Source organism: Chiloscyllium plagiosum, unplaced genomic scaffold, assembly GCF_037043375.1.
Source record: "Chiloscyllium plagiosum isolate Xiang-an unplaced genomic scaffold, Cpla_swu_hap1 HiC_scaffold_1, whole genome shotgun sequence".
Classification (NCBI taxonomy): domain Eukaryota; kingdom Metazoa; phylum Chordata; class Chondrichthyes; order Orectolobiformes; family Hemiscylliidae; genus Chiloscyllium; species Chiloscyllium plagiosum.
In genome coordinates this window covers 109220809-109246800 of record NW_028270139.1, presented here as the reverse complement: position 1 = coordinate 109246800, position 25992 = coordinate 109220809, and the positions used below count along the sequence as shown (strand labels likewise).

General features: G+C 41.6%; 1 protein-coding gene across 1 annotated transcript in view; it reads left to right on the top strand.

Annotated features, from left to right (window-relative positions):
* Nucleotides 1-25992, top strand: part of LOC122555430 (long-chain-fatty-acid--CoA ligase ACSBG2-like) — a 104698-nt gene that overhangs the window by 67819 nt on the left and 10887 nt on the right. The window contains exons 11-12 of the mRNA XM_087989658.1: nucleotides 5631-5848; nucleotides 12821-12960. Coding sequence (XP_087845784.1) covers nucleotides 5631-5848; nucleotides 12821-12960 — 358 coding nt within the window. The remainder of the gene's footprint in view (nucleotides 1-5630; nucleotides 5849-12820; nucleotides 12961-25992) is intronic.

Here is a 25992-nt window from a genome sequence, read left to right as displayed (position 1 = left end):
AGAACTAGAGGGCATAGTTTTAGGGTGAGAGGGGAAAGATATAAAAGAGACCTAAGGGGCAACTTTTTCACACAGAGGGTGGTACAGGTATGGAATGAGCTGCCAGTGGTTGAGGCTGGTATAATTGCAACATTTAAGAGGCATTTGGATGGGTATATGAATAGGAAGGGTTTGGAGGGATATGGGCCAGGTGCTGGCAGATGGGACTAGATTGGGTTGGGATATCTGGTCGGCGTGGATGGGTTGGATCGAAGGGTCTGTTTCCATGCTGTACATCTCTATGACTCTATGACTCCTTTGAACTTTCCCCCACTCAGCTTAAATGCATGCCCCCTAGTATTAGACATTTCAACTCTGGGGGAAAACGATTCCGACCATCAACCCACTTCATGCAATTCATAATTTTATAGAATTTAGCAGGTCTTCCCTCAGCCTCTGCCACTCCAGAGAAAACAACCCGAGTTTTTCTAGTCTCTCAATACAGCTCATAACTTCTTCTGTACCTTCTCCAAAGCTTCCACATCCTTCCTGAAATGTGGTGACCAGAATTAGTCAGAAATCCCATACAACAAAATAATTTGAATGCAGGACATTCTTAGCTAATCAGGCAGCATCTGTGTGGAGGTACAGAGTTAATATCATTAGAGTTGGTAAAGATGTCGAGGCTGTAACAGATTTTGAACAAGTACAGAGGCAACAAAAGAGGGGAGGCAAGAAAGAACAAAGAGAAATGCTCATTTATAAGACTGTAATTAATAGGAACAGGAGTAGACCATTTAGCTCCTTAAGTCTGCTCTGCCGTTCAACAGGATTATTGTTGATCTGACTTCCTTGCAGTTTCCCTGTAATTCTTGATTCCCCGACTGATCAAGAATCTATCTCAGCCTTAATAATACACAAGGACTCTGCCCTCCTAGATCTCTGTGAGAAGGAGCGCCAAAGACTTACAACCAATTGAGAAGAAATTCCTCCTTGAATCAGTCTTAAATTGGTGCCCACTTATTCTGAGATGATGCCCTCTGATCTGAGCCATTGTGTTATAGATATCTTTGCTAACTCACTCACCAGCTCGCTATATTTACTAGATATCGTGTTTTCATTTATCCATTCATTCATACCTCTCTTACTAACACACTCACAAGCTCTCTATATTTATTAAGTATCACGTTCCCTTTTCGTTCATTCATAACTGTGAGAAACGAAGCTCACTGTTCAATAATTTCAGTCCGAGTCAAATACCGAAGCAGTCTTTATTCATACGTTCTTGCAAGCCCGGGTGACCACAAAGTAGGCACACTTCTGAATAATTTTATTGCACATTTATACAGTTTTCTATGAGTCTCCCTGTACCTTCCCTTTTACCTCATATGTGACAGTTGTATTGCTCTGTGCATCTGCTAATCTAATCGGCTTACCACGTCTGTCTGTGGCCTGTTGTTAGTGTGCAACCCCCCCGCCTTGATAGCTGGGTCTTAATACTATTGCTGATGCAACACTGGGTCTTTTTTGGTTATCTTGTTCATACTAACTTCCTATGTGCATGACAATTGCAACTGTCATGTCAATAGATCTGTTTCTACCAGTCGACCACCTCCCTTTTCGGTTAGTTATTTCATGGTATACACCCTCATGATTCCGCCTTGCGATTTCTGCAGAAACAAGATGCAGCTATTTGTAGCTGTTTGTGCAAGTATATCTAGCTTAACTTACACCCCCTCATGATTCAGCCTTGTGATATTTGCAGAAACAACAACATTTGCAAGCGCCTCTCACAATAACTTTCCATTATAAAGCACGTTTCATTCATTCATTTATAAGACCACAGTTCTGTTGTACATTTTACTATTAAAAATTAAAACTTTCCTTCCAAATCTATTACTGCTACCTCACACCTTCAACCCTTCTCAGATCTATTTCTACATCAAAAGCTGCCTCTGAATAAGTGTCAACATAGTAACGTATTCAGAAGAATGACTCCCTGCTATTGGGTCTCCATGAGCCCTCACCAGCCATCTCTCAGGATGTGAATAGGTTACAGAACACCAAACAGTTCCCCAGTTAGTATATACTTGTTGAATATTTTTAACAGGGCCACTGTCCCCTTAAATGACAAAAAAGTGCTTCTGTGGAATTGCATGAATGAGTGAAACTCACTGGCAAATAGTAAACAAATCTCACGACCCAGCTGCAGTACTCTGTTTAATATCCTTTATTCTTTTATTAGGTAGATGTATAATTTCTAACTTATTTAGAGCATTTGGCATTGTACTTTTACTAGCATTTATTAGCTTAAAAGATAAAGGACTAAGACTTCTTGATTATGCAAGCAGACCGGACAGACGCTCTTAATCCTATCAATAATAGCAGCCAGCACTGAGCAAACCATTTGCTGTTTCCCCAGGACAGAAGTCACCTAAACTTTGTGTACAACAGATAAAACAGTGTAACATCAGAGTGATATAATTTTACTACATGTAAGAACTTCGTATAAAGAGGCTATTCTAAGAACTGTACTTGGAGAATCTATTACAGCCTCGAACTTGTGCTACTGCAGTTGCTGAATAAAGAGGCTGGTCTTGCCTCTCACTGATTTTGGTCATTATTTGAACACAAACTCACTGATCCTAGACTCTCCCACAGGGGGAGACATCCTCTCCACATTTATCCTGTCAAGCCCCTTGAGCATTCTATATGTTTCAGTGAGCTCACATTTCATGCTTCTAAATGTCAGTGAGTAGAGTCCCAATCTGTTTATGCTCATGAAACAATCCCTCCATGCCAAGGATCATCCTAGAGAACCTTCACTGAACTACCTCCAATTAAATCAGATCTATCCATAAATAAGGGGACCAAAACTGCTCTCAATACTCCCAGATATGATCTTATACTGTAAGACTTGCTGCTCTTATATTGCAATAATAATGAAAATGCTCCCTTATACTCAGGTTGAGGGCAGGAGAAGACAATTGGATGATCGGGCAGAAATATCGTTTAGGGGAAGAAATCCTGGGCTGGCCTACATGTAATTCCAGACTTACAGCAATGTGGTTGATTCTTCACTGCCCCTCAGAAATGGCTTAGCTAACTGCCTTGTTCAAGAGGAAGTAGGGATGGACAATAAATGCTGGTCATGTGACACCATGTCCTATAGAAGAATAAAGGAGAAAAACAGGGTAGTGAGTGAACAAGATTTTTAAAAAAATTAATAAGGAACAATTTAGAGGAGATGTAAATAGGATAATTATTACCAAAAGCTCAGTTGCTAAATAACCGCTGTCTGAAATTTTTGGATTCTGTCTTGTTTTATTTAGTTTGTTCATGGGATGTGGATTTTGCTGGCTGGGTCAACATTTATTTCTCACTCTTAATTTCTCAGAGGGCAGTGAAGTCCAGAAGGTTGTAAATGACTAATTGTGAAGTTGAGGGTTCATTGGAACAGGATGAGAGGCTGAAGAAAGAAATCAAAGTGGGAGTGGGCTGCGAAACTAAAATGACAGGTGATTGGAAACCTGTGGTTGCATGTGTGGACTGAATGGGAGGGCTTTGCAAATTGACCATCAAAACTGTATTCATTCTTCCCAATACAGATGTAACTGCACCAGGAGCAGTGAATATAGTGTATTTAATAAAAATAAGTTGAAATAGTGGATTTATCAAAACTCATAACATCTAAGAAGGCAGGTGGTGATGACCTTATGATGACCTCCTCTTCTGTGTCCTTTCTACCCATTGTCATTTGCCTTGCACCAACATCCTTTTTATCATTCTTCTGCTTTCTGCCTACTACAGGCCTTTTCCTTCCCCCTTTTTTTTCATTGGCTTTTTCATGATTCTTTCATGGAGTGTGAGCATCACTGGCAAGTGCAGCATTTGCTGCTTATTGCTTTAAACCGAGGAAAATAAAGAGTCAACTAGATTTCTGTGGAACTGCCATTATATGTAGGCCAGACCAGGTAAAGATGGTAGATTTTGTTCCCTAAATGGAAATACTGAACGAGATGTGTTTTTATGACATACAATGATAGTTGGTGATCATTAACAAGGCTAGTATCTAATTCCAGATTTTGTTGATTGAGTTTGAATTCTATCATCTCCAATGATGTGATTTCAACCTGCACCTTCTGGATTACTAGGCTTGTAACGTTACTACTACACCACCATAAGTTTTAATATAATCATTTAAACTTCCATTCCACATTTTAGCCACTTCCTGGGTAAATACTTTCTCCAGAATTCCCCATTGATTATAAATGACTATCTTATAATTTATGGGCCCCAGATTTGAATTGTCTTCTAGTGAAAAAAGTTCTACATCTTTGTTAAACTCTATCATAATTTTAAATGTCTCTACATTTGCTTTACGCTGAAGAAAAGAGCGCTTGCCTGTTCATTGCTGAATGCTACTCAGTTTTGGTATCATCTGTGCAAATCTTACCTTTATCTTCTCAGGATCTGTTATGTTTTTTTTTGTAATTTAGTGCACATTACTTTTAAATAAAATATTTATCACTCCTGGTTACTCCAGCAAAACAAGCTCTCTTTACCCTGACAATCAAACCTGTCCTGATTACTATTCTCATTTTCCAGTCCACTAGCGTTCCTTGCCCTGGATTGTCCCCTGGTGGATTATACTCCATTATTAATTTAGGGTGACCTTGTCTGAGTCACTGATTTTGAAATATGCATTTGTTTAAAGTCACCTTTGGACTCTGCCTTATGTAGGGGAAGCATGACTTATAACTATTGCTTTCAACACAACTACATTGTAGACAGTGCAGAAGTGATTTACGAGAATGGTGCCAGGTATGATAAACTTCAGCTATGAGGTCGGTTTGAAAACATTGGGACTGTTCTTCCTGGTGAAGATTTGGTTGAGGTTTTCAAAACCATCGCCAGGCTGGTTAGAGTAGATAGGGTGAAGCTGTTTCTATCTGTAAAAGAAACAAGAATGAGGGGGCACAAATCTAAAGTGATGTGCAAATGAATCAAGGTTGACGTAAAATAATTTTTTTCACAGTGAGTTATCAGGGTTCAGAATGTACTGCCTGGGAATATGATGGAGGTAGCTTCAGTTGAGACATTCAGGAGGGCTTGGATTTTTGTTTTGGGTAATAATGGCATGCAGGGATGTGGGGAAAAGACTGGAGATTAGCACTGGATAATAGAGTCGGACTAGGTAATAGAGCTGATGCAGGCAAGATGGGCCAAATGACCTCCTCCTGCACCATAATCATTCTGTGATTCTGTAATTTGGTGGCTTTTCCTTCCATAACTCCTTCCTTTGTGGCTTGCTGTAAACCCAACTGGTTATCTTGGTTAGAAGAAATGGTGCGAAGATTTTTTGTAAATCTTTATGTTGTTTACATATTGTCAGAAATATATTTCTTTTGGTTGGGAATAATCCTTCTAAAGTGCCCTGCTAATATGACTTTGTAACTCTGTTGGTGAGGTGAATGATCTTGCATTACAAACTTTCTTTCCTGGTGATCTTTGCCCATTCCCTATTCAAGGACTTCATTGAGATTTGATCCTGTTACTTGTAGTCTAACTGTGTGTTCAGTTTTTAACTGTTAGATTTTAAGTTTGATGAATGTCTTGAGTAATTTTGTTCTACAATCTCACCTCTCCAGCTGTGGAAAGGAGATGGAGGGATGCAAAACTAAACTTGACAAACTAAATGAAGAAGGGAGTGGAGAAATATGTTTTTGGGGAAGACATATCTTCATGGGATACCTGAATATGCCCGAACAGACTAAAGAAGCTTTAGATGAAGCGGGTTGGTTGCACTCAGGAGACTTGGGAAGACATGATGAAGATGGATTTCTTTATATCACTGGCAGAATAAAAGGTAAGATGACTTACAGTGTGGAAACAGGCCCTTTGGCCCAACAAGTCCACACCGACCCTCCAAAGAGCAACCCACCCACACCCGTTCCCCTACATTTACCCAATATTACGGGCAATTTAGCATGGCCAATTCACCTGACCTGCACATTTTTGGACTGTGGGAGGAAACCAGAGCACCCGGAGGAAACCCACGCAGACACGGGGAGAATGTGCAAACTCCACACAGACAGTTGCCTGAGGCAGGAATTTAGGCAGTGTCTCTGGCACTGTGAAGCAGCAGTGCTAACCACTGTGCCACTGTGCTGCCCGTAACTTGGCTTATGCTTTGTGTGGCAGATTTATTTCTCCTTCATCCTATTGTGAAATCATTAACTTTGAGAAAATATCCTAGAAGTGTGACTGTGCAAAGTGCTCATTCATCACTTCTAAGTGTATGTATTACCAGGTCATCTGATAAGGGATGGCCAATTTACCTTTATTCTATCCTGGCTCAACTGGTTACCTTGGGCAATTTGCAGCTGTGATTACTCATATATAGATGGAGTTAAGGAGCTTGATTGTTCTTTTGTTTTACCCCAATTGAGAGTAACCATATTGGACGGAATCAGCTAACCTAATATATACTTGGAATTGAACTAAAAGTTTTATTAGTTTGTGTACTGAACTACTCTTTGAATAAAACTGCTCAGCTGGCTGAGATGATGAAAAAATGTTTTCACTCAAAGGATAATAAATAATAGTAAAATAAAGGGTATGTAGGTTAGTCTGATCTTAGAGTAAGGTAAAAAGTTGGCACAACATTGAGGGCTGAAGGACCTGTACTGTGCTGTACTGTTCTATGTTCTATGAGACTGAATCTGTGAAATTCCCTACTGAAGAATGCTGTGGAGACCATAACACTGAATATATTTCAAAAAAAGGTGAGATTCAAGACATACGGGTAGAAAGAAGGAATATGTTATTGAGACAGAGGATCAGCTATGATGATGTTGAATGGCAGAACAGGCTCAAAGGGCTGAATGGCCTTGTCTGCTCATGGTTTCTATGTCTTAGCATTGTAACAAGATTGTGAAGAGAGCTGATGGCTGAAAGGTCAGGAGTAGCCTGGTGGTGGGTGGATGTATGTCTGATAGGTTCAGGCAGATTGATTACACGATGTACTTCCTCATCACTATGTGTAAGAAAGTGTAAGTGGTGGGGTTGAGGACTTTTAAGTGCCCATTAATTGGCCCCTTAAGAGCCTTAACAAGTCAAGGGTGGAGCTATTTAACAATTGTAATTTGCTTGATAATTTACATTTAACTTGGCTTAATTCTGCATTTTAAAAAAAATGTTATTCAGAATGTTTTTCTTTTCAAAATTATAAAATTACAAAAATATAACAATTTAAAATTATAACAGCAATTACAATGAACTAACTCCTACCTTACTCTTCAAAACAAACCAAAACTTCACTCACTACAAATCTATAAATAAATAAGTAGCACCATTAAACGCAACAACACTGAAGCTCCCAACCTTCAGGAGCATTAATTATTACTCCCGTATTTATTTGGGATTCTTCCTTGCAGGGCACAAGGTTCACGAAACCTAATCATCATGGCTAAACAAAGGCCCTAGTTAAAATGGCAGACAAGCCTGCTTCCAGATAATTCAAAAAGGGCTGTCAGGTCTTATAAAAAAAGTTGCATTTTATGGTACACCGTGAGGAAATCCAAAGGGATGTGCTCCATAGTTAACTTACGCCACCCAACAGGCCCGGAGGGTTCTCAGACACCCAGCACATCAAAAGGTCTTCCTCGCACAGTAAGTGAGAATGGTGAATAGCTTATTCCCCATGTGCGTTTAAGGAAGATAAATTCAGCAGACCCAAGAGCAGAGAGACCAGGTCTACCTTAACTTCTGTCCCCAGAATCCCCTCTATTACTCCCGCCACAGCAATCTAATACCTACGAAGCTGAGGCATGACCACAAACAAAGAACAAGTATAAAGACAATTTACAGCCCAGGAACAGGCCCTTCGGCCCTCCAAGCCTTTGCTGATCTAAATCCACTGTTAAACCTGTTGCCCAATTCTTAAGACTCTGTATCCCTCTGCTCCCCATCTGCTCATGCATCTGTCTAGATGGACCTTAAATTAACTTACTGTGCCGGCCTCCAATACATCTGCTGGCAATGTGTTCCAGGCACCTACCATCCTCTGTGTAAAGTATTTCTGCCTATATCCCCCTTAAACTTTTCTCCTCTCATCTTGAATGCTTTACCTCTTGTTGTTGAATTCTACACTCTGGGAAAAAGCTTATCTCTATCTACCCTGTCTATGCCCTTCATGATTTTGTAAACCTCAGTCAGGTCTCTCCTCAATCTCCTTTTTTTCTAATGAAAAGAATCCTAATCTACTCAATCTCTCTTCATAGCTAGCACCTTCCATACCAGGCAACATCCTTGTAAACCTTCTCTGTACCCTCTCCAAAGCATCCACATACTTTTGATAACGTGGCAACTAGAACTGTACACAGTATTCTAAATGTGGCCAAACCAAAAGTCTTGTACAATTTTAACATTACCTGCCAGCTGTTTTACTCAATACTCCATCTGATGAAGGCAAGCTACCATATGCCGTCTTGACCACTCTATCCACCTGTACAGCCACCCTCAGTGCACAATGGATCTGAAGTCCCAGATCTCCGCTCATCAACTTTTCCCAAGGCTCTTCCGTTTACAGTATAGTTCACTCTAGAATTAGACCTTCCAAAATGCACTACCTCACATTTGCCCGGATTTAACTCCATCTGCCACTTCTCCGTCCAACTCTCCAGTCTATCTATATTCTCCTGTATTCTTTGACAGTCCCCTATGCTTTCTGATACTCCACCAATCTTTGTGTCATCTGCAAACTTGCTGATTATACTAACAGTGCCCTCTTCCAGATCATTTATGTATATTACAAACAACAGTGGCCCCAGCACTGATCCCTGTGGAACACCACTGGTCACCTTTCTCCATTTCGAGAAACTCCCTTCAACTACTACTCTCTGTCTCCTGTTGCTCAACCAGTTCTTTATCCACCTAGCTAGAACACCCTGCACACCATGTGACTTCACTTTCTTCATTAGTTTATCATGGGGAACCTTATCAAATGCCTTACTAAAGTTCACATATAATACATCTATAAGTCCATGTATTTGACATCTACAATGAGTGAGGGCGTCTATGCTTATTTTGCATTTGGCACATTGGAGATGCTCCCTTTTTGAATTTCGCAAGATGATTTGGGGCCAAATGAACTCTATGAAGAACCTTCAACTGCATGGCATTAGTTTTGCTACAGATCGAGATCTTTCTCACGTTCACCCATATGTTCTCCCATGTCTGAGATAATCTCAACTCCCAACTCTTGCTTGCAGACCTCACATAGTCACTCAATATCACTCGAGGCACTGCACCGCAATAGGTGGTAAAGGGTACTAACCAAGAGAGTGCTTGTGACATGAAGCAGTCTCCTCTCTGTGTCAGACCTATAGGGATTGGTCAAAAGTGTAGTCTTTTTCTGGATGAAGCTCCTTCCAGCTTGAGCCACGCCCCAAACTCAGGGCAAAGGATAAACAACAAAAATAGGTCTTATGAACAAAAATAATTTAAAAGTGGGCACTTCACCCATCCCCAAGCCTACCTTGATCTCAATTGTGATTGTTAAAAAAAAGCAACACTTTCTGAAATAAAATAATAGAAGGAAAAGGAGAAGTACACAAGGTAGAGAAAAAAAGGTAAAGAGGAAAGATTAGAGAACCATCATTGTCCATGTCTTTTGGACCATCCAGTCTATTTTAAAGTGTCCAGAAACTTATCTGCTTTTTCTGAGGAGTCAAATACATGCACGGACCCTTCGTGATTAAAGCAGAGCACCACCGGGTATCTGATGGAATGGTGAATATCAAGATCCCTCGGTCTCTTCTTCACCTCATCGAAGGACTTCCTCTTGTGGATCACGGCCGCAGAAAAATCCTGAAAAAACATAATCATTGATCCTTTATAAATCAGGGCCTGAGGATCCTTTCCAAGTGATCAGGTGACTTCCATTACCTTTGTGTGTCCCTGTAGGACTGGAATTGCACTGGGACTGGGTGGGGGCGCTGGTCTGAACCAGGCCTCTTTTATTCTGCACCCGGCCCGCCTCAACCTCCCAGCTCACAAATTGAGGCTTCAAGAAACTGGCTGGCTGCTCGCCTTCCTCTTGCTCCAGCAGCCCCGATTACCTGGATGTTTTATTTTCAAGCTCAATTTTCGAGGTTGTCGACCTGTTCTACCAATGCCTGTACCTGCTTCTCCATGGCCGAGATACATCCCGCTGAGGACTCAACCATGGTGACTCAGCATTCCTGATGAAGGGTTCCTGCTCAAAATGTCAATTTTCCTGCTCCTGCATCTGTTGTGCTTTTCCAGCATCACTTTAATCCTGACTCTGATCTCCAGCATCTGCAGTCCTCACTTTTGCCTAATCGAGTGGGCTGCTGTGTCCTGGGTGGTGTCAACCACGCATCCAGGAAAGTGGGGAATATTCCATCATACCCCTGATTTTGCCTTGTAGATGGTGAACAGGCTTTGAGAATTCAGTAAGTGTGATCACTGCAGAATTCCCAGTTTCTGACCTACAGTTATTGCCACAGTATTTTTATGCCTGTTCAGTCTTTGGTCACTGTTAGCACCTAGGAAGTTGGCAATGGTGGATTGAGTTCAAAAATGGGTTGGTTAAGTCTTGTAGGGTTGGAGATGGTTATTGGCTAGTACTTGCGTGGCATGAATGTTGCAATTTTTCATCTCAAGCTCAAATTTACTGTGATGTATGTTGTATGATTTATCTATGTGTACAAGTAACTTTCAGTTGAGAGTCTGTATTTTGAAATTGTGGCATGTTGGTTTTGGTCTTTATCTGTGAGGGGGCTGGATGGTTGATGTGCCAGTATTTCTGGAAGTAAGAATTTTTTAAAAATGAGATGTGGCGTCCCTGGCCTAATAATAGGAATGTGTGCTTTGGGCAAGTCTTTTGAGCAAGTGCAGGAAGCAGTGAAGACCATTAGCTTGTTTTCAGTTTAGAAGAATAAACATTTTTTTTCTTCAGGGTTAAAACCCAAAACTTTCCATGCTTTGTGTTTCAGTTAGCAGGAGTACTGGTTGAAGTTAGCTTTATGTCACAGTTTCTCATGTGGAAAGGAGATGAATCAGAACAGTTCAGAAATAGTTCACTGCAGTAGAAGGATTTCAGAAGTGTTTGGTTAGAAATCCTGAAGGGGCTATTCAAAGCTGAGAAAATCTAAGCTCACAGGTATGAATAATCAAGGAAATGGCTTCCAAACTGTCAACACTGGGAATTGAAAGAAACAGTTAAATTAAATCTATAGATGTGAAGTAAAACAAACTGGTGTTTGAGTACTATACAGATAGGATTGTGTTTTTACATTGTGTTTTAAAATCTTTCAAATTGTGTTATATCCTGATTTATTGTATTCTAGATTTTCTTTTATGTATAAAGACCTGTTTTATTGTAAAGGTTAAATCTGTAGCATTGTGTACTTGTGTTTCAGTGAAAGACTACCTCATTAAATTTAAAAACACAAAATATGATCCATCAAGCCAGACTTCTCATGTCAGTGATTGCTTATCTCTTTTGAAGAAATTACAGACTCATTTTATCAAAGATCTTTAAAATATTGCTCACTGAGTTCTCACATCAATTCCAGCAAGTGCAAATTGTTACTTGAAGCAATGTTTGGACCAAATTTCAGCAGTGTACTAACTTATTGAGCTTTGTTATTGTTGATGAACTTAGCCCTCTTTTCCTTGTCTCTTGGTGCATGTCCTTCCCACATACACCCCCTATCAGTCTCACTGCCCTCAGGTTGCTGATTGATTGCTCAACCTGGTCCTTTGCGTTGCTGCTATTAGCTTGCTTAGAGGAACAATAGAAAATTGAACAACAATTTTGGCTGCCAATTAACTCGGACAGATAGTCGTTTGGGAGGTCACAGGAAAAGAAAGTTGAATTGACACTCCCCTTGAATGGTACCCCTGTGCAATGGTACTCTAGAGTCAAACTCATGCTCAATTCCAGAATTGGTATACTATTTAAGTAATAAGTGAAATGTATAAAAATAAGAGCAAATTATAGGAAATAAAAACTGAAAAATTGTAACTTCACCTGGGCCTGCATCTTTTAAGAGAGATGAGTTTTCATGTTGTACCCTCCTTATCCTAATTAGAATTTAGTCCTGTAATGCTCCTGAATGAATTTAGATTCCATACAGTGTGGAAACCAGCCCTTTGGCCCAACAAGCCCACACGGACCCTCCGAAGAGCAACACACCCAGAACATTCCCCTACATTTACCCCTGACTAATGCACCTAACTAATTTAGCATGGCCAATTCACCTGACCTGCAGGTCTTTGGATTGTGGGAGGAAACCGGAGCACCTGGAGGAAACCCACGCAGACATGGGGAGAATGTGCAAACTCCACGCAGACAGATACCCGAGGTGGGAATTGAACCCAGGTCCCTGGTGCTGTGAGGCAGCAGTGCTAACCACTGAGCCACCGTGCCTTGTAATGAGATTTTAGATTTAATAAATTAGTGTAGCTAACTCGTTTCTGATACAGTATTTTGTAGCCTATTTTTACTAGCTATTTAGTGTCTGTAGCTGAAAACAACAGCAGGTCAGGCAGCATCCGCAGAGAGAGAGTAAACTAATGTTTCGAGTCTAGATAACTCTTCATCTGTTGCTGCTTAATTGTGACCAATGAATGTGAATATCTATGACATTGCATTCTATTCTGTATAGGAAAAGGCAGAAAATGGCCCTGACTTGATATTTGGAAATTGTGTAATGCTGTGCAATACATTTTTTAAACTACTTATCTGGCATAAAGATAAGTAGTTAATGTGGTAAATTGCATAACTTATTTTGATGTTTAATTGCAGAGTTGATAATCACAGCTGGCGGAGAGAACATAGCTCCAGTCCCCATTGAGGATGCTATTAAGGCACAACTTCCTATCATTAGCAATGCTATGCTTATTGGTGATAAAAGGAAATTCCTCTCCATGCTTCTCACTTTGAAGGTCAGTGTCATTGTGCAGAAACTAAAATGAGCCTTTACTTTTTAGTGTTGGATGTTCTGATGCTTCTTTGCTGGCAACACAAGATCATGAGCTTTCCCACTGTTATTACACGTTGGATGTTAAGGCAGAAACGTGCACAGGATAAAGTCAAATAAATTCACTTTTTCTGTTCTGTCTTTAAGATTTGACAAATGTTGGCTGATGCTGGTGACAGAGGAGGGAAAAGTGAATTGAATTATTCTCATTATCCGCCTCTTCTATTCATAATTTTTTGGCTTTTGAATTTGTTTTATTCTTTATCTCTCCCTTTTTGAAAATAGGCTGTAGTATGTTTCCCCACTTGTGAAGTGCACTTAGAAAATACGCTCAGCAAATTCCTTAGAGTTAAAACAAGGTAGGATTTATTCCTGCATTTGAGGAGAGAGTTTGTGATGGACATTCACACATGCATGTGCATCCAAGAAGGAAAGAAGAGAGAAAGGAAAGAAGTGACAAATGACAAAATGCATAAAATCAAAGCTATTAGAATTAGTTCACAAAGGTTAGAAAGTCCAGTAAGTCGATGTCCTGTGGGACTTCTCTGTTCATTGGCTATGCACAAAGATCTGTCTTTTGCAGGAGCTCAAATACAGACAAATTGCTGGTGAAGGTGCCATAGGTCCTAGCTGGAAGTTGGTTCACTCTGCAGATGAAAGAGATTTCTATCCAGCACTCAGACTTTTGTGACATACTGAGAGGCAAGTGTTTAACCAAGTTTGGAGCTTACATCAGTCTGGTGAAATGTTTGTGCAAAGGCAATTAATTAACCTTTCTCAGACAGTTCTTCGAGTGTGGTCTCAGTAAAGTCCTATATAATTATGAACACACAAAGTAGAAATTTATAAACAGCAGTAAACCATTAAGGCTCTTGAACCTGTTCTACAGTGCAATGTAACCGATCTGCAGCTGAATTCCATGTACCTGACATCGTCCCATATCCCTTATACATTTTGATGAATAAAAATCCATCAATAATAGCGTTAAAATTAATAATTGATTTCACATTAATGGAAAAGAGTTCTGAACTTTTGTCATCTATTGCATGTATTAGTTTCCTACTTAGACTTTTAAAAAGTCTGTCTGTAAATTTTAGATTGTGCTCTGTGGTCCAAGATAATCTAATTAGTAGAACTAATTTTGCTCAATCAACCCTATCTTTACACCCTTAGTAGATTGTAAGCTTTGATCAGGACACACCTTAACTATCTAAATTTTCAGGGAATACAACCCTAGTTTGCTTAATTCCCCCCTCATAGCATCATAGAGGTATACAGCAAGGAAACAGACCTTTCAATCCAACTTGTTTGTACCAACTACATATCCTAAACTGATCTAGTCCCATTTTTCTGCATTTGGTCTATTACCCTCAAAACCCTTGCTAATTCATGTACTCACCAGATTATGTTTTAAATGTTGTAATTGTGCCAATCTCCACCACTTCCTCTGGCAGCTCATTCCATACACTCACTACCCACTGTGTGAAAAAATTGTCTCTCAAGTCCCTTTTAGGTATTTCTCTCTCACCTTAAACTTATGACGTCTAGTTCTTTCCTTACCCTGAGAAGAAGACCTTGGCTATTCGCCTTATCCATGCCCCTCATGATTTTATAAACCTCTGTAAAGTCACCCCTCAGCCTCTGACACTCCAGGGAAAATAGCCCCAACCTGTTCAGTATCTCACTACAGCTCAAACCCTGTGATTTTATTGGAATGTTGCAGCAGGCTTGAAGGACCAGATCACCAATGGCTGCTCCTGTGACCCATATTCCTTTATTCTAAGTCCCTTTGGACTAGCTTTTTAACTATTTAGAAAATGTCCTCATTTGAACGCAAAAGGAATGATCTCACATTCGTCTACATTGAAATCTATTTGTCAGAGTTTTGCTCATTTATATAATTTATCTACATCAGTTGTGCTTTTTCATTTCCATATTGCCTGCTGATATTATTGACTATCTGTGTCTTGAGTAAATTTGGATGTGTATATCTTTATCCATTCTAGAATACAAATTGTTTGTGAAAACATGAATAGTTGAGACCTCAATATAAATCCTTTTGAGACACTATCAGTTACCTTCTGTCAATTTGTCCGGATGTTCTACCCTACTGTCTGCTGCCGCTCAGCCGGTTTCGTAACCAGATCAATAATTTGCCTCTTAAATTGCAGATTTTTTAAAAACTCTTTTACTTCAATCCTTTTGTACTGAGAATCAAAACATCTTTTGATTTCCTAATTGCTTGCTTTGTCTGCATAGTGACTTTCCCTGTGATTCTTAGGCAATGTCACTCAAATCAGAAAACAACCTGCTTCCATTCTCTCACCTCTTGTCTTTTCTCCTACCACAGCGAATAAATTCAAACTTCCCACATTTCTATTCCATCTCCAAAATGTAATTTTTAAGTACCTACTTTTGAATTTATTTAGAGCCACTAGCAATAGGAAATCAAGAAACTAACAATTCAATATTTTTATTTATGAAGTGGTAAGGTTTATTGGACTGTTACATTTTAATTTAGTTCAGCAACTGGTCTGGAGAAGAGGAATTGATTTAATTTAATGAGGAACATAATTAGTTATTTAACTAAGACACAGTAAAACAAGTGATGTGTTGTTTCTGAGGATAAAAGAGCTCCTGGTTACGAGTGTAATCCAGGCAGCCTGCAATAAGACTTTATGGGTTAAGGAGCTTTGATTCAGAGTTTGAGTTGAAGGCCAATCTGCTGACACTGAAACATCGGAGAGATGGAGAATTACCTGTATGCTTTATTCTGGGAGTTCAGCAGATCTCTTAGGCTGGGGACAGAGATCAGAAGTGGAAGGGTATAACTCAGAATCAGGTATATATGAGACCCAGGAGGTAGAAGGTAGAAGGTAGAAGGGGCTTCAGAGTGGATGAGCAAACTAACCACAACATATGGTATGGGAAGTCATTCAAGTTGGAAAATTAGTGGCATTACAGGGACAGACACAGTTATAGACCCATAAAGTCATAGAGATGTACAGCATGGAAACAGACCCTTTGGTCCAACTCATCCATACTGACCAGGTATCCCAACCCAATCTAGTCCCACCTGCCAGCACCCGGCCCATATCCCTCCAAACCCTTCCTATTCATATACCCATCCAGATGCCTCTTAAATGTTGCAATTGTACCAGCCTCCACCACTTCCTCTGGCAGCTCATTCCATACCCATACCACCCTCTGAGTGAAAACATTGCCCCTTAGGTCTCTTTTATATCTTTCCCATCTCACTCTAAACCTATGCCCTCTAGTTCTGGACTCCCCCACCCCAAGGAAAAGACGTTGCCTATGTACCCTATCCATGCCCCTCATAATTTTGTAAAACTCTATAAGGTCACCCCTCAGCCTCCGACACTCCAGGGAAAACAGCCCCAGCCTGTTCAGCCTCTCCCTGTAGCTCAGATCCTCCAACCCTGGCAATATCCTTGTAAATCTTTTCTGACCCCTTTCAAGTTTCACAACATCTTTCCAATAGGAAGGAGACCAGAATTGCATGCAATATTTCAACAGTGGCCTAACCAGTGTCCTGTTCAGCTGCAAGATGACCTCCCAACTCCTGTACTCAATACTCTGACCGATAAAGGAAAGTATACCAAACGTCTTCTTCACTATCCTATCTACCTGCGATTCCACTTTCATGGAGTTATGAACCTGCATTCCAAGGTCTCTTTGCTCAGCAACACTTCCTAGGACCTTACCATTAAGTGTATAAGTCCTGCTAAGATTAGCTTTCCCAAAATGCAGCACTTCGCATTTATCTGAATTAAACTCCATCTGCCACTTCTCAGCCCATTGGCCCATCTGATCAAGATCCCTGCAACTAAAAGAGAGAGTCCTACGGCTGGGTTACTTTCCCAATGCTCGGATTCACAACACTTGCTCTGGGTAGGTTAGAAACTTGGAACAGGAGGACAAGGATCCAGCCCATATAGGTACCAATGACATGAGTAGAATTATGAACATTGTTCTGCTGAGGGAGTAGGCGCAGCTCAGGGCTAAACTAAAAAGCAGGATTTCGAAGGTAATAAAGGATAACCTGAACCATAAACAAACTGGTGTCAATTGAATAAGGTTAGAGAGATGAAGTGTGGCTTAAGGATTGTAGGGAGCAATAGGCTTCAATTCTGGGCACTGGCATCAATATTTGGTAAAATGGGAGCTGTACAGTTGGCATAGTCATTACTGAATTAGCTAGGACTAGTGTTCTGGTGAGTCATATAACTAGGGAGGTAGAAAGAGCTATAAATTAAATGGTGTGAGTGAGGATGGAATAAATTGAAGAGAGAAGGCAAGGTAGGAGAACATGGCAGCAAAAACGGAAATGATGATTGGATGTTGGTAGGAGGGGAGAGAGCATTCAAACATAATAGTACAGGTGAAGCCTGAAGTTAGGAAAAAATAGTTTTTAAAAATAAACACAAAAGGCTCAGTATCAAAAATCACAAGTCACAAGGGGCGAGACGATCCTGGCACAGCAAAGGTACATTTCCACAAAAAGGAAAGTGAAACTTAACAAATCCACACCTTCCTGGATGGTAGAAGAGATCAAAATTATGATAAAAAGCAACAGTGTACTTATGACAGAGGTCAGGTGAAAATACAGTCAAGTTCAACACTCAATCAGGTTCAGAGGGATTTCTTTTAGTCATGGGATTTGGATTTTGCCGACTAGGCCAGTATATATTTCTCATCCCTAATTAATGTGAGGCCAGTTATGAATCAATTGGGATCTGGGTGGGACGCTCTTTGGAGGGTTGGTGTGGACTTGATGGGCCGAATGGCCTGTTTCCACACTGTCGGGATTGTATATGTTCAACATCTCACTCACAGGGGCAGGAGGGATTTCCGAAGGGAAAATCATATTTAACTATTCTACTTGAGCTTTTTGACAAGGTAATGGAGATGCAGTATGAGGGAAATGTAGTTAATGTAATGAACCAGTATCGCAGATTGAAATTGGTAGGTATGATGTTGTGGGTATCACAGAGGTGTTGCTACATGGGGATCAGGACTCGGAACTAAATATCTGAGGATACACGTCCTATCGAAAGGACAGGCAGATGCGCAGAGGGAACAGGGTTGTCTTGTTAGTAAGAAGTGAAACTAAACCATTAGCAAGAAGTGATATAGAGTTGAAAGGTGTGGAATCTGTGTGGGTGGAATTGAGAAACTGTAAAGGAGAGGTGTACAGGTCTCCTGTCAGTAGTCAGGATGTGGAGACCAGGAGATAGAAAAGAAAGAAAATGCTGGAAAATCTCAGCAGGTCTGGCAGCATCTGTAAGGAGAGAAAAGAGCTGACGTTTCAAGTCTAACTGACCCCTTGTCAAAGCAGTTGTACCGATAAAGCAGTTGTGGGAGGGGACCCGGGTAGGCCTGGAACAAGAAATGTTCCACATATCCCATGAAAAGGCAGGCATAACGGACCCTTGTGGATACCCATCACTACAACTTTGATTTGGAGAAAATGGGATGAGTTGAAGGAGATGTTGTTGAGAGAGAGAACAAGTTCAGCCAGGTGGAGGAGAGTGGTGGTGGATGGAGATTGTTCGGGCCTCTTTTCGAGAAAGAAGCGAAGAGCTTTCAAGCTGTCTTGGTGTGGGATGGAGGTGTAAAGAGATTGCACATCCATGGTGAATAGAAGGTGGTTAGGGCCTGCGAACTGAAAGCTGATATGTGTTGCAGGGCATCAGAGGAATCCCAGATGTAGGTGGGGAGGGAGTGAACCAGAGGAGTAAGGATGGAGTCAAGGTAGGAGGAAATAAGTTCAGTGGGGCAGGAGCATGCTGACACAATGAGCCTGCTGGGACAGTCCTTCTTGTGGATTTTGGGGAGTAGGTAGAAGTGGGCTGTCCGAGGTTGGGAGACTGAGGTCGGAAGCTGTGGGGGCCAGGCATCCAGAGGAAATGAGGTCAGTCACGGTGTTGGAGACAGTGGCTTGATGCTCAGTGGTGTGGTCATGCTCCAGGGAGAGGTAGGACGAGGAATCTGAGAGTTGGCGCTCAGCCTCTGCGAGGTAGAGCCAGTACGCCAGATGACAACAACACCCCCTTAGTCAGCAAGTTTGATGACAAGGTTGGGGTTGGACCTAAGGGAGCGAAGGGCAGAAAGTTTGGATGGAGAGAGGTTGGAACGGGTAAGAGGGGCAGAGAAATTAAGGTGGCCAATGTCCCATCGACAATTGTCAATGAAAAGATCGAGGGCAGGAAATTGTCCTGTCGGGGGTGTCCAATTAGAGGTGGAATGTTGGAGGGATGTGAAAGGATCTGCGGAGCGGGGGGAGGACTCTTGCCCAAAGAAGTGAACACGAAGTCGAAGGCAACGGAAGAAGAGCTCAGCATCATGTCGAGCCCGGAATTCATTGAGGTGGGGAAGTAAGGGTACAAAGTTGAGTCCTTTGCTGAGAACAGCACGCTCAGCCTCAGAGACGGGAAGGTCAGAGGGTATGGTGGACACACAGCAAGGGCTGGGGCTGGAAGAGATGGGGTTCGAGGGATTGGGACTGTTGGAAGGTGGGGGGTGGGCAGGGATGTGGGTGAGAAGATGAAGCTTACGTTCCTTAACATCAGCAAGAAATAGGAAAAATTTGGAGTTAAGGCGTTGAATAATATGAAGGATGAAATGAAACTGTGGACCAGGACAGCTTTGAGAGAGACTAAGTCGGTGCTGCTGGAGAGAGGTGTCAAGTGCCTTCATGTGGCAGTGCATGGCCCTGAGTGTGGCTTTTAGGATGTGGCGAGAACAGCAGTTGGAAAAATGTTGTATATCGTGCAAGTACCTGTAATCCTGGAGGCTGCATGCAGGGTGAAATTTGAGTTGAAATCCATGTGGAGTAAGTTGGAGGCAAAGGCAGTCACTGAGGAAGGAAATATGGCTGTGGAAGCGAGTCTTAGTAAATACCTTGTCTAACACTGAGAGAGAAAAGGAAAGCAGTGAAGGTGGACAGGGGGAGAGAGACAAACGAAAATCCTGTCGGAGAGAAGAGCAGTACTTCTTCAGGGTCGGCATTCCTGGAGGAGAGGGGGCAGTGGGTTAAACACTGGGTAAAAGCAAATTACTGCAGATGCTGGAATCTAAAACCAAAAGAGAAAATGCAGGAAAATCTCAACAGGTCTGGCAGCATCTGTAAGGAGAGAAAAGAGCTGATGTTTCGAGTCTAACTGACTCTTTGTCAAAGCTTAGACAGAGGATTGGCTGACAGGCAGAAAGCAGAGAATGGGGATTGAGGGGTCTTTTTCAGGATGGCAGCTGGTGAGTAGTGGAGTTCCACTATTCACAACTATTCATGTTATACAATTTGGACAAAGGAACTGAGGGCATTGTTGTTAGGTTTGCAGATGACATAAAGATGGAGGGGCAGGTTGTGTTGATGAAATGGGAAGGCTGCAGAAGGACTTAGGCAGGCTAGGAGAGTGAGTAAAGAAGTGTCAGATAGGAAAATATGGGAAAGTGTGAGGTTACGCATTTTCGTAGGAAGAATAAAATTCATAGGCTATTTACTAAGTGGAGAAATACTTGGGAAATCTGAAGCACAAAGGGAGTTGGCAGTCCGAGTTCAGGATTCTCTTAAGGTTAACATGCAGGTTCACAGTTGGCAGTTAGGAAGGCAAATGCAATGTTAGCAATCATTTCAACAGGGCTAGAACAGAAGAGCAGGGAGGTACTGCTGAGGCTGTAGAAGGCTTTGGTCAGACTGCATTTGGAATGTAATGAGCAGTTTTAGGCTCCCTATCTAAGGAAGGCCTTGTAGACGATCCACAGAATGATCCTGGAGATGAAGGGCTTGTGATATGAGGAATGGTTGAGGACTCTGGGTCTGTACTTGATGGAGTTTAGAAGGATGGAGGGGGGTATCTGATTGAAACTTACAGAATACTGAGAGGCCTGGATAGAGTGGGCATGGAGAAGATGTTTCCATTAGTAGGAGAGACTAGGATTCAGAATGATGGTATGACTTTTTAGAACTAAAGGAATTTCTTCAGCCAAAGGGTAGTTAATCTGTGGAACTCATTGCTGTAGAGGCCAATTCATTGAGTGTATTCTTGATTAGTAAGGGATTCAAGTTGGAGGATGGGGTTGAGAAACATGTCAGCCCTGACCAAATGGTGGAGCTGAATGGTCTAATTCAGCTCCTATATTTTATGCAAATTGGATATTTGATACAATGCCACACACAAACTTTTATGGCAATGTTGAATCTCATGGAGTAAAAGGGAAAATAGTAATATAAATACAAAATTTACTGAATTTCAGAAAACAGTGTAAACAGATATTTCTCTGGCTAGGGAAGATCAGTAGTGGAGTTCCCCAAAATTTGGTATTGGGACCCTTGCTTTTCCTGACTATGTACTAATGACCTAGACTTTGGTGTAGAAAGCATAATTTCAGAATTTTGTGGAGGATGCTAAACTTTGAGGCATTGTAAGCTATGAGGAGGACAGCGTAGAACTTCAAAAGAACATAGACAAGTTATTGTGTGATGCTGCTGCTCCTATTGACAAGGTTATGTAGTCCGCCTTGGTTTTTTTCAAAATGAGTTGTAAACAGTAGAGGTTCTGATTTGGTTGGAATTAGTCCTTTGATCATGGCTAACAGATACTGCCTCAGGCAAAAGTATTTTAATTTTTTTTCAAACACTTGTACAATGAAAGGGGAGTGGCCAGTTCTCTCAGCTCAGGTTTTAGCAAGCAGTCTGTTTGAAGCTGCTGGTCAAGTTTTTAGCTGGGGACCCAAAGAAGCAGCTCCATGCTGATTCTCTCTCTGACATCTTCCCTGTGAGAACCTGGGTTTGATTTTACCTTTTTTTGCCAAAGTGATGTTATGGGATGTTGCAGGTGTCTGGAGCAGCGGAGTTGCAGTAGAGTTGATCGGGTTTTCAGATAGGTTAAATTCTGGTCTCTTTTGTTTGTGCTTCATAACAATTGGTGTGGGTAGATAAATAAAGGTTGATGAGGAGAAGTGTGCAGTTAATTTTTGCAGCAAAAGCAGTTAATAGAGTATATTATATCATCTGCTTTATTAATGGGGATTTATATTAATAACAGGAAGGGTTATGTTGATTTTATATAAGACAATAGTTTGGCCTCACCTGGAGGCTTGCTATCCAGTTCTGGGCACCTCTTTTTAGGAAGGGTTTGAGGGCATTGGAGAGGTACAGACAAGGCTTTTGAGAATATGTTCCAAGATTGAGAAATTACAGTAATGAAAATAAATTGGAGAAGCCAAGAATGTTTTCTTTGAAGAAGACAAGGCTCAGAGGAGCTATAATTAAAGTATCACGATCCTGAGAGATCATGAGACTGAGTAAATAAGAAGAAAATATTCCCATTGGGAAAGGATCCAGAATGAGATCCACAATGGCATCGAACAGGAAGTTAGAGATGCATGTGATAAGGGAATATTGGTGATCATAGATAATTTTAATCTGCACAGAGATTGGGCAAATCAAATGAGCCACAATGGTGTAGAGGAGTGTATGGGGGATGGTTTTGTTGACCAATATGTGGAGAAACCAATTAGAGAGCAGGCTATCCTAGGCTGGGTACTGTGTAATGAGAAGGGAATCATTGCTGATCTAGCTGTGCAAGACCCCTTGGGAATGAACGACGATAAGATGGTAGAATTCTTTATCAAGATGGAAAGTGAGATAGTTGATTCAGAGACAGGGTGCTGAATCTTCATAAAGGATGCTGAAGATATGAGGTGTGAGTTGTCCTTGATAGACTGGGGACAGTTAGTTAAAGGAACGACAGTGGATAGGCAATGGCAAACATTCAAGGAACGCATGGGACAACTGCAACAACTGTTTATTCCTGTCCGGCATGAAAGCAAAATGGGTAAGAGGGCCAATCCATGGCTTACAAAGGAAATTAGAGAGTGTATCTGATCCAAGGAAGAAGCACACAGATTGGCTGTGAAAAATATAAGGTCTGAGGATTGGGAGCATTTTCGAGTTCAGCAAAGAAGGACCAAGGGATTGATTAAAATGGGGAAAATACAGAACAAAAATAAGCTTGCAGGGAACATAAAGACTGACTCAAAGGGTTTCTATAGGTACGTGAAGAGAAAGAGATTGGTGAAGACAAATATGGGTCCCCTATAGACAGAAATGGTGGAATATATAACAGGAGACAAAGAAATGGCTGAGCAACTGAATACATACTTTGGTTCTACCTTCACAAATGAGGACACAAATCAGATACCACAAATGTTGGAGACTGCAATATTTAATGAGACAGAAGAACTGAGGAAGATCAATATTAGTAGAGAAATGGTGCTTGGAAAATTGTGGGGATTGAAGGCAGCTAAAATCTCCAGGTCTGAAAAAATACATCCCAGAGTACTTAAGGAAGTGACTCGAGAAATAGTGGATGCATTGGTGGTTGTTCCAGGATTGTATACACTTTGGTACAGTCTCTGCAGTTTGGAAGGTAGCTAATGTCATTCCAATATTCAAAAAGGGCAGTAGAGGTAAACTAGGGAATTATAGACCAGTAAGACTAACATCAGTAGTAAGGAAAATTCTCAAATCCATTATCAAGGACTTTATAGAGAGTATTAATAAAGCAGTGACAGGATCAGACAGAGTTAGCATGGATTCATGCTTGACAAATCTGTTGGAATTCTATGAAGATGTAATTAGTAGAGTTGACAAGGGGGAACTGTTCGATGTGGTATGTTTGGACTTTCAGAAAGCGTTTGACAAAGTCCTGCATAAAAATAATTATTGTGCAAGATTAAAGTGCATGAGATTTGGAGAAGTGAATTGAGACAGGTGAGACGGGGAGAAAACTGGTTGGCAGAAAGGAAACAAACAGGTCTTTTTCAAATTGACAGGCAGTAACTAGTGAGGTGCCACAGGGATCGGTGCTAGGACCCCAGCTATTCACAATTTATATTAATGATTTGGATGAGGGAACAAAATGTAACATCTCAAAGTTTGCAGAAGATACCAAGTTGGGTGGGAGAGTGAACTGTGACGAGGATGCAGAGATCCTCCCGCATGATCTGGGTGAGTGGGCAAATCAATGGTAGATGTAGTGTAATTTGGATAAGTGCGAGGTTATTCACTTTGGAAGCAAAAACAAGAAGGCAGATTACTACCTGAATGGCTGTAAATTGGGAGAGGGGAGTATGTAGTGTGACCTTGGCGTCCTTGTGCACCTTTTTCCTGTCTGGGAGCAACAGGAGACAGAGTGGAAGTGACGTTGGGACCATGAGGTTGCTGGGAAGGTAAGTGAACAGTATAAATACTTATCTCCAAAGCCCGCGACCTTGTTCCTGTGCGGGAGCAGTGGGAAACAAAGCGGAGGTGACATTGGGATCAGGAGGTTGCTGAGAAAGTAAGGACTTAGTATATATTTGGGCAGCGGCTAAACCCGAGATACTACACGTGTAGTATCTCCCTCCTACTCCCCTCCTCTAACCCGAAGAAAAGGACCCTGTAAGGTAAGGGTTTTTCTTTTCTTATGTATATTTAAGGGCATTGTTTGGTATTAGTTCGTTGAGTTAAAGCTAAGGCTTACAATGGCAGGGGACCTCAGACCAATGGCATGTGCTTCTTGCTTGATGTGGGAGCTCAGGAACGTGTCTGACATTCCTGACTCTTACATTTGCAAGAAGTGTGTCCAGCTGCAGCTCCTGTTTGACCACATGATGGCTCTGGAGCTGCAGATGGACTTACTGTGGAGTATCTGCGATGCTGAGGAGATCATGGATAGCACATTTAGTGAACTGGTCACACCGTAGGTTAGAGTTGCTGAGGGAGACAGTGAATGGGTGACCAAAAGGCAGAGAAAGAGGAGGAGGGAAGTGCAGGTGTTCCCTGTGGTCATCTCCCTCCAAAACAGGTATACTGTTTTGGATACTGTTGGGGAGATGATTCACCAGGGGAGGGCAGAAGTTGCCAAGATCATGGCACCGTGGAGGGCACTGCTGTTCAGAAGGGCAGGAAAAAGACTCATAGGGCCATAGTCATAGGGGATTCTATTGTGAGGGGAGTAGATAGGTGATTCTGTGGCCGAAAACGGGATTCTCGGATGGTGTGTTACCTCCCAGGTGCTCGGGTCAGGGATGTCACCGATCGGCTGCAGAGCATTCTGAAAGGGGAGGGTGAACAGCCAGTTGTCTTGGTGCATATAGGCGCCAATGATGTAAGTGAAAAACAAGATGAGGTCCTGAAAGCAGAGTTCAGGGAGCTAGGAGAGAAGTTAAAGAGGAGGACCTCAAAAGTAATGATCTCAAGATTGCTACCAGTGCCACATGCTAGCCAGGGTAGAAATGAAAGAAAAGGCAGAATGAACACAAGGCTTGAGGGATGGTGCAGGAAAGAGGGGTTCAGATTTGTGGGATATTGGGACCGGTTCTGGGGAAGGTGGGACTATTACAAATTGGATGGTCCACACTGGAACCAGACTGGAACGAATGTCCTCGGGGGAGTTTTTGCTACTGCTGTTGGGGAGGATTTAAACTAATGTGGCAGGGGCTGGGAACCAGAAGAGAACTCTAGTAGACAGTATGGTGGAAACTAGAGACTGTAAGGAACAGGATCATGAAGTTAGCATTACCAAGGGGAAGAGTAGGCAGAGAGCAGATGAAAGCAAAGGAACTGGTGGTCTGAAGTGCATATACTTTAATGCAAGGAATATGGTGGGTAATGCAGATGAACTTAGGGCTTGGATTGGTGCCTGGAAATATGTCAGTGGTGGGAAAGTTGCTGGAGAAGATATTGAGGAATAGGATCTATTTATATTTGGAAAAGAATGGGCTTATCAGTGATAGGCAACATAGTTTTGTATGGGGAAGATCGTGCCTTACCAACTTAATAGAGTTCTTTGAGGAAGTGACCAAGTTGATAGATGAAGGAAGGTCTGTAGATGTCATAAACATGGACTTTAGTAAGGCGTTAGATAAGGTTCCCCATGGTAAACTAATGGAGAAAGTGAAGTCACATGGTGTGCAGGGTGTTCTAGCT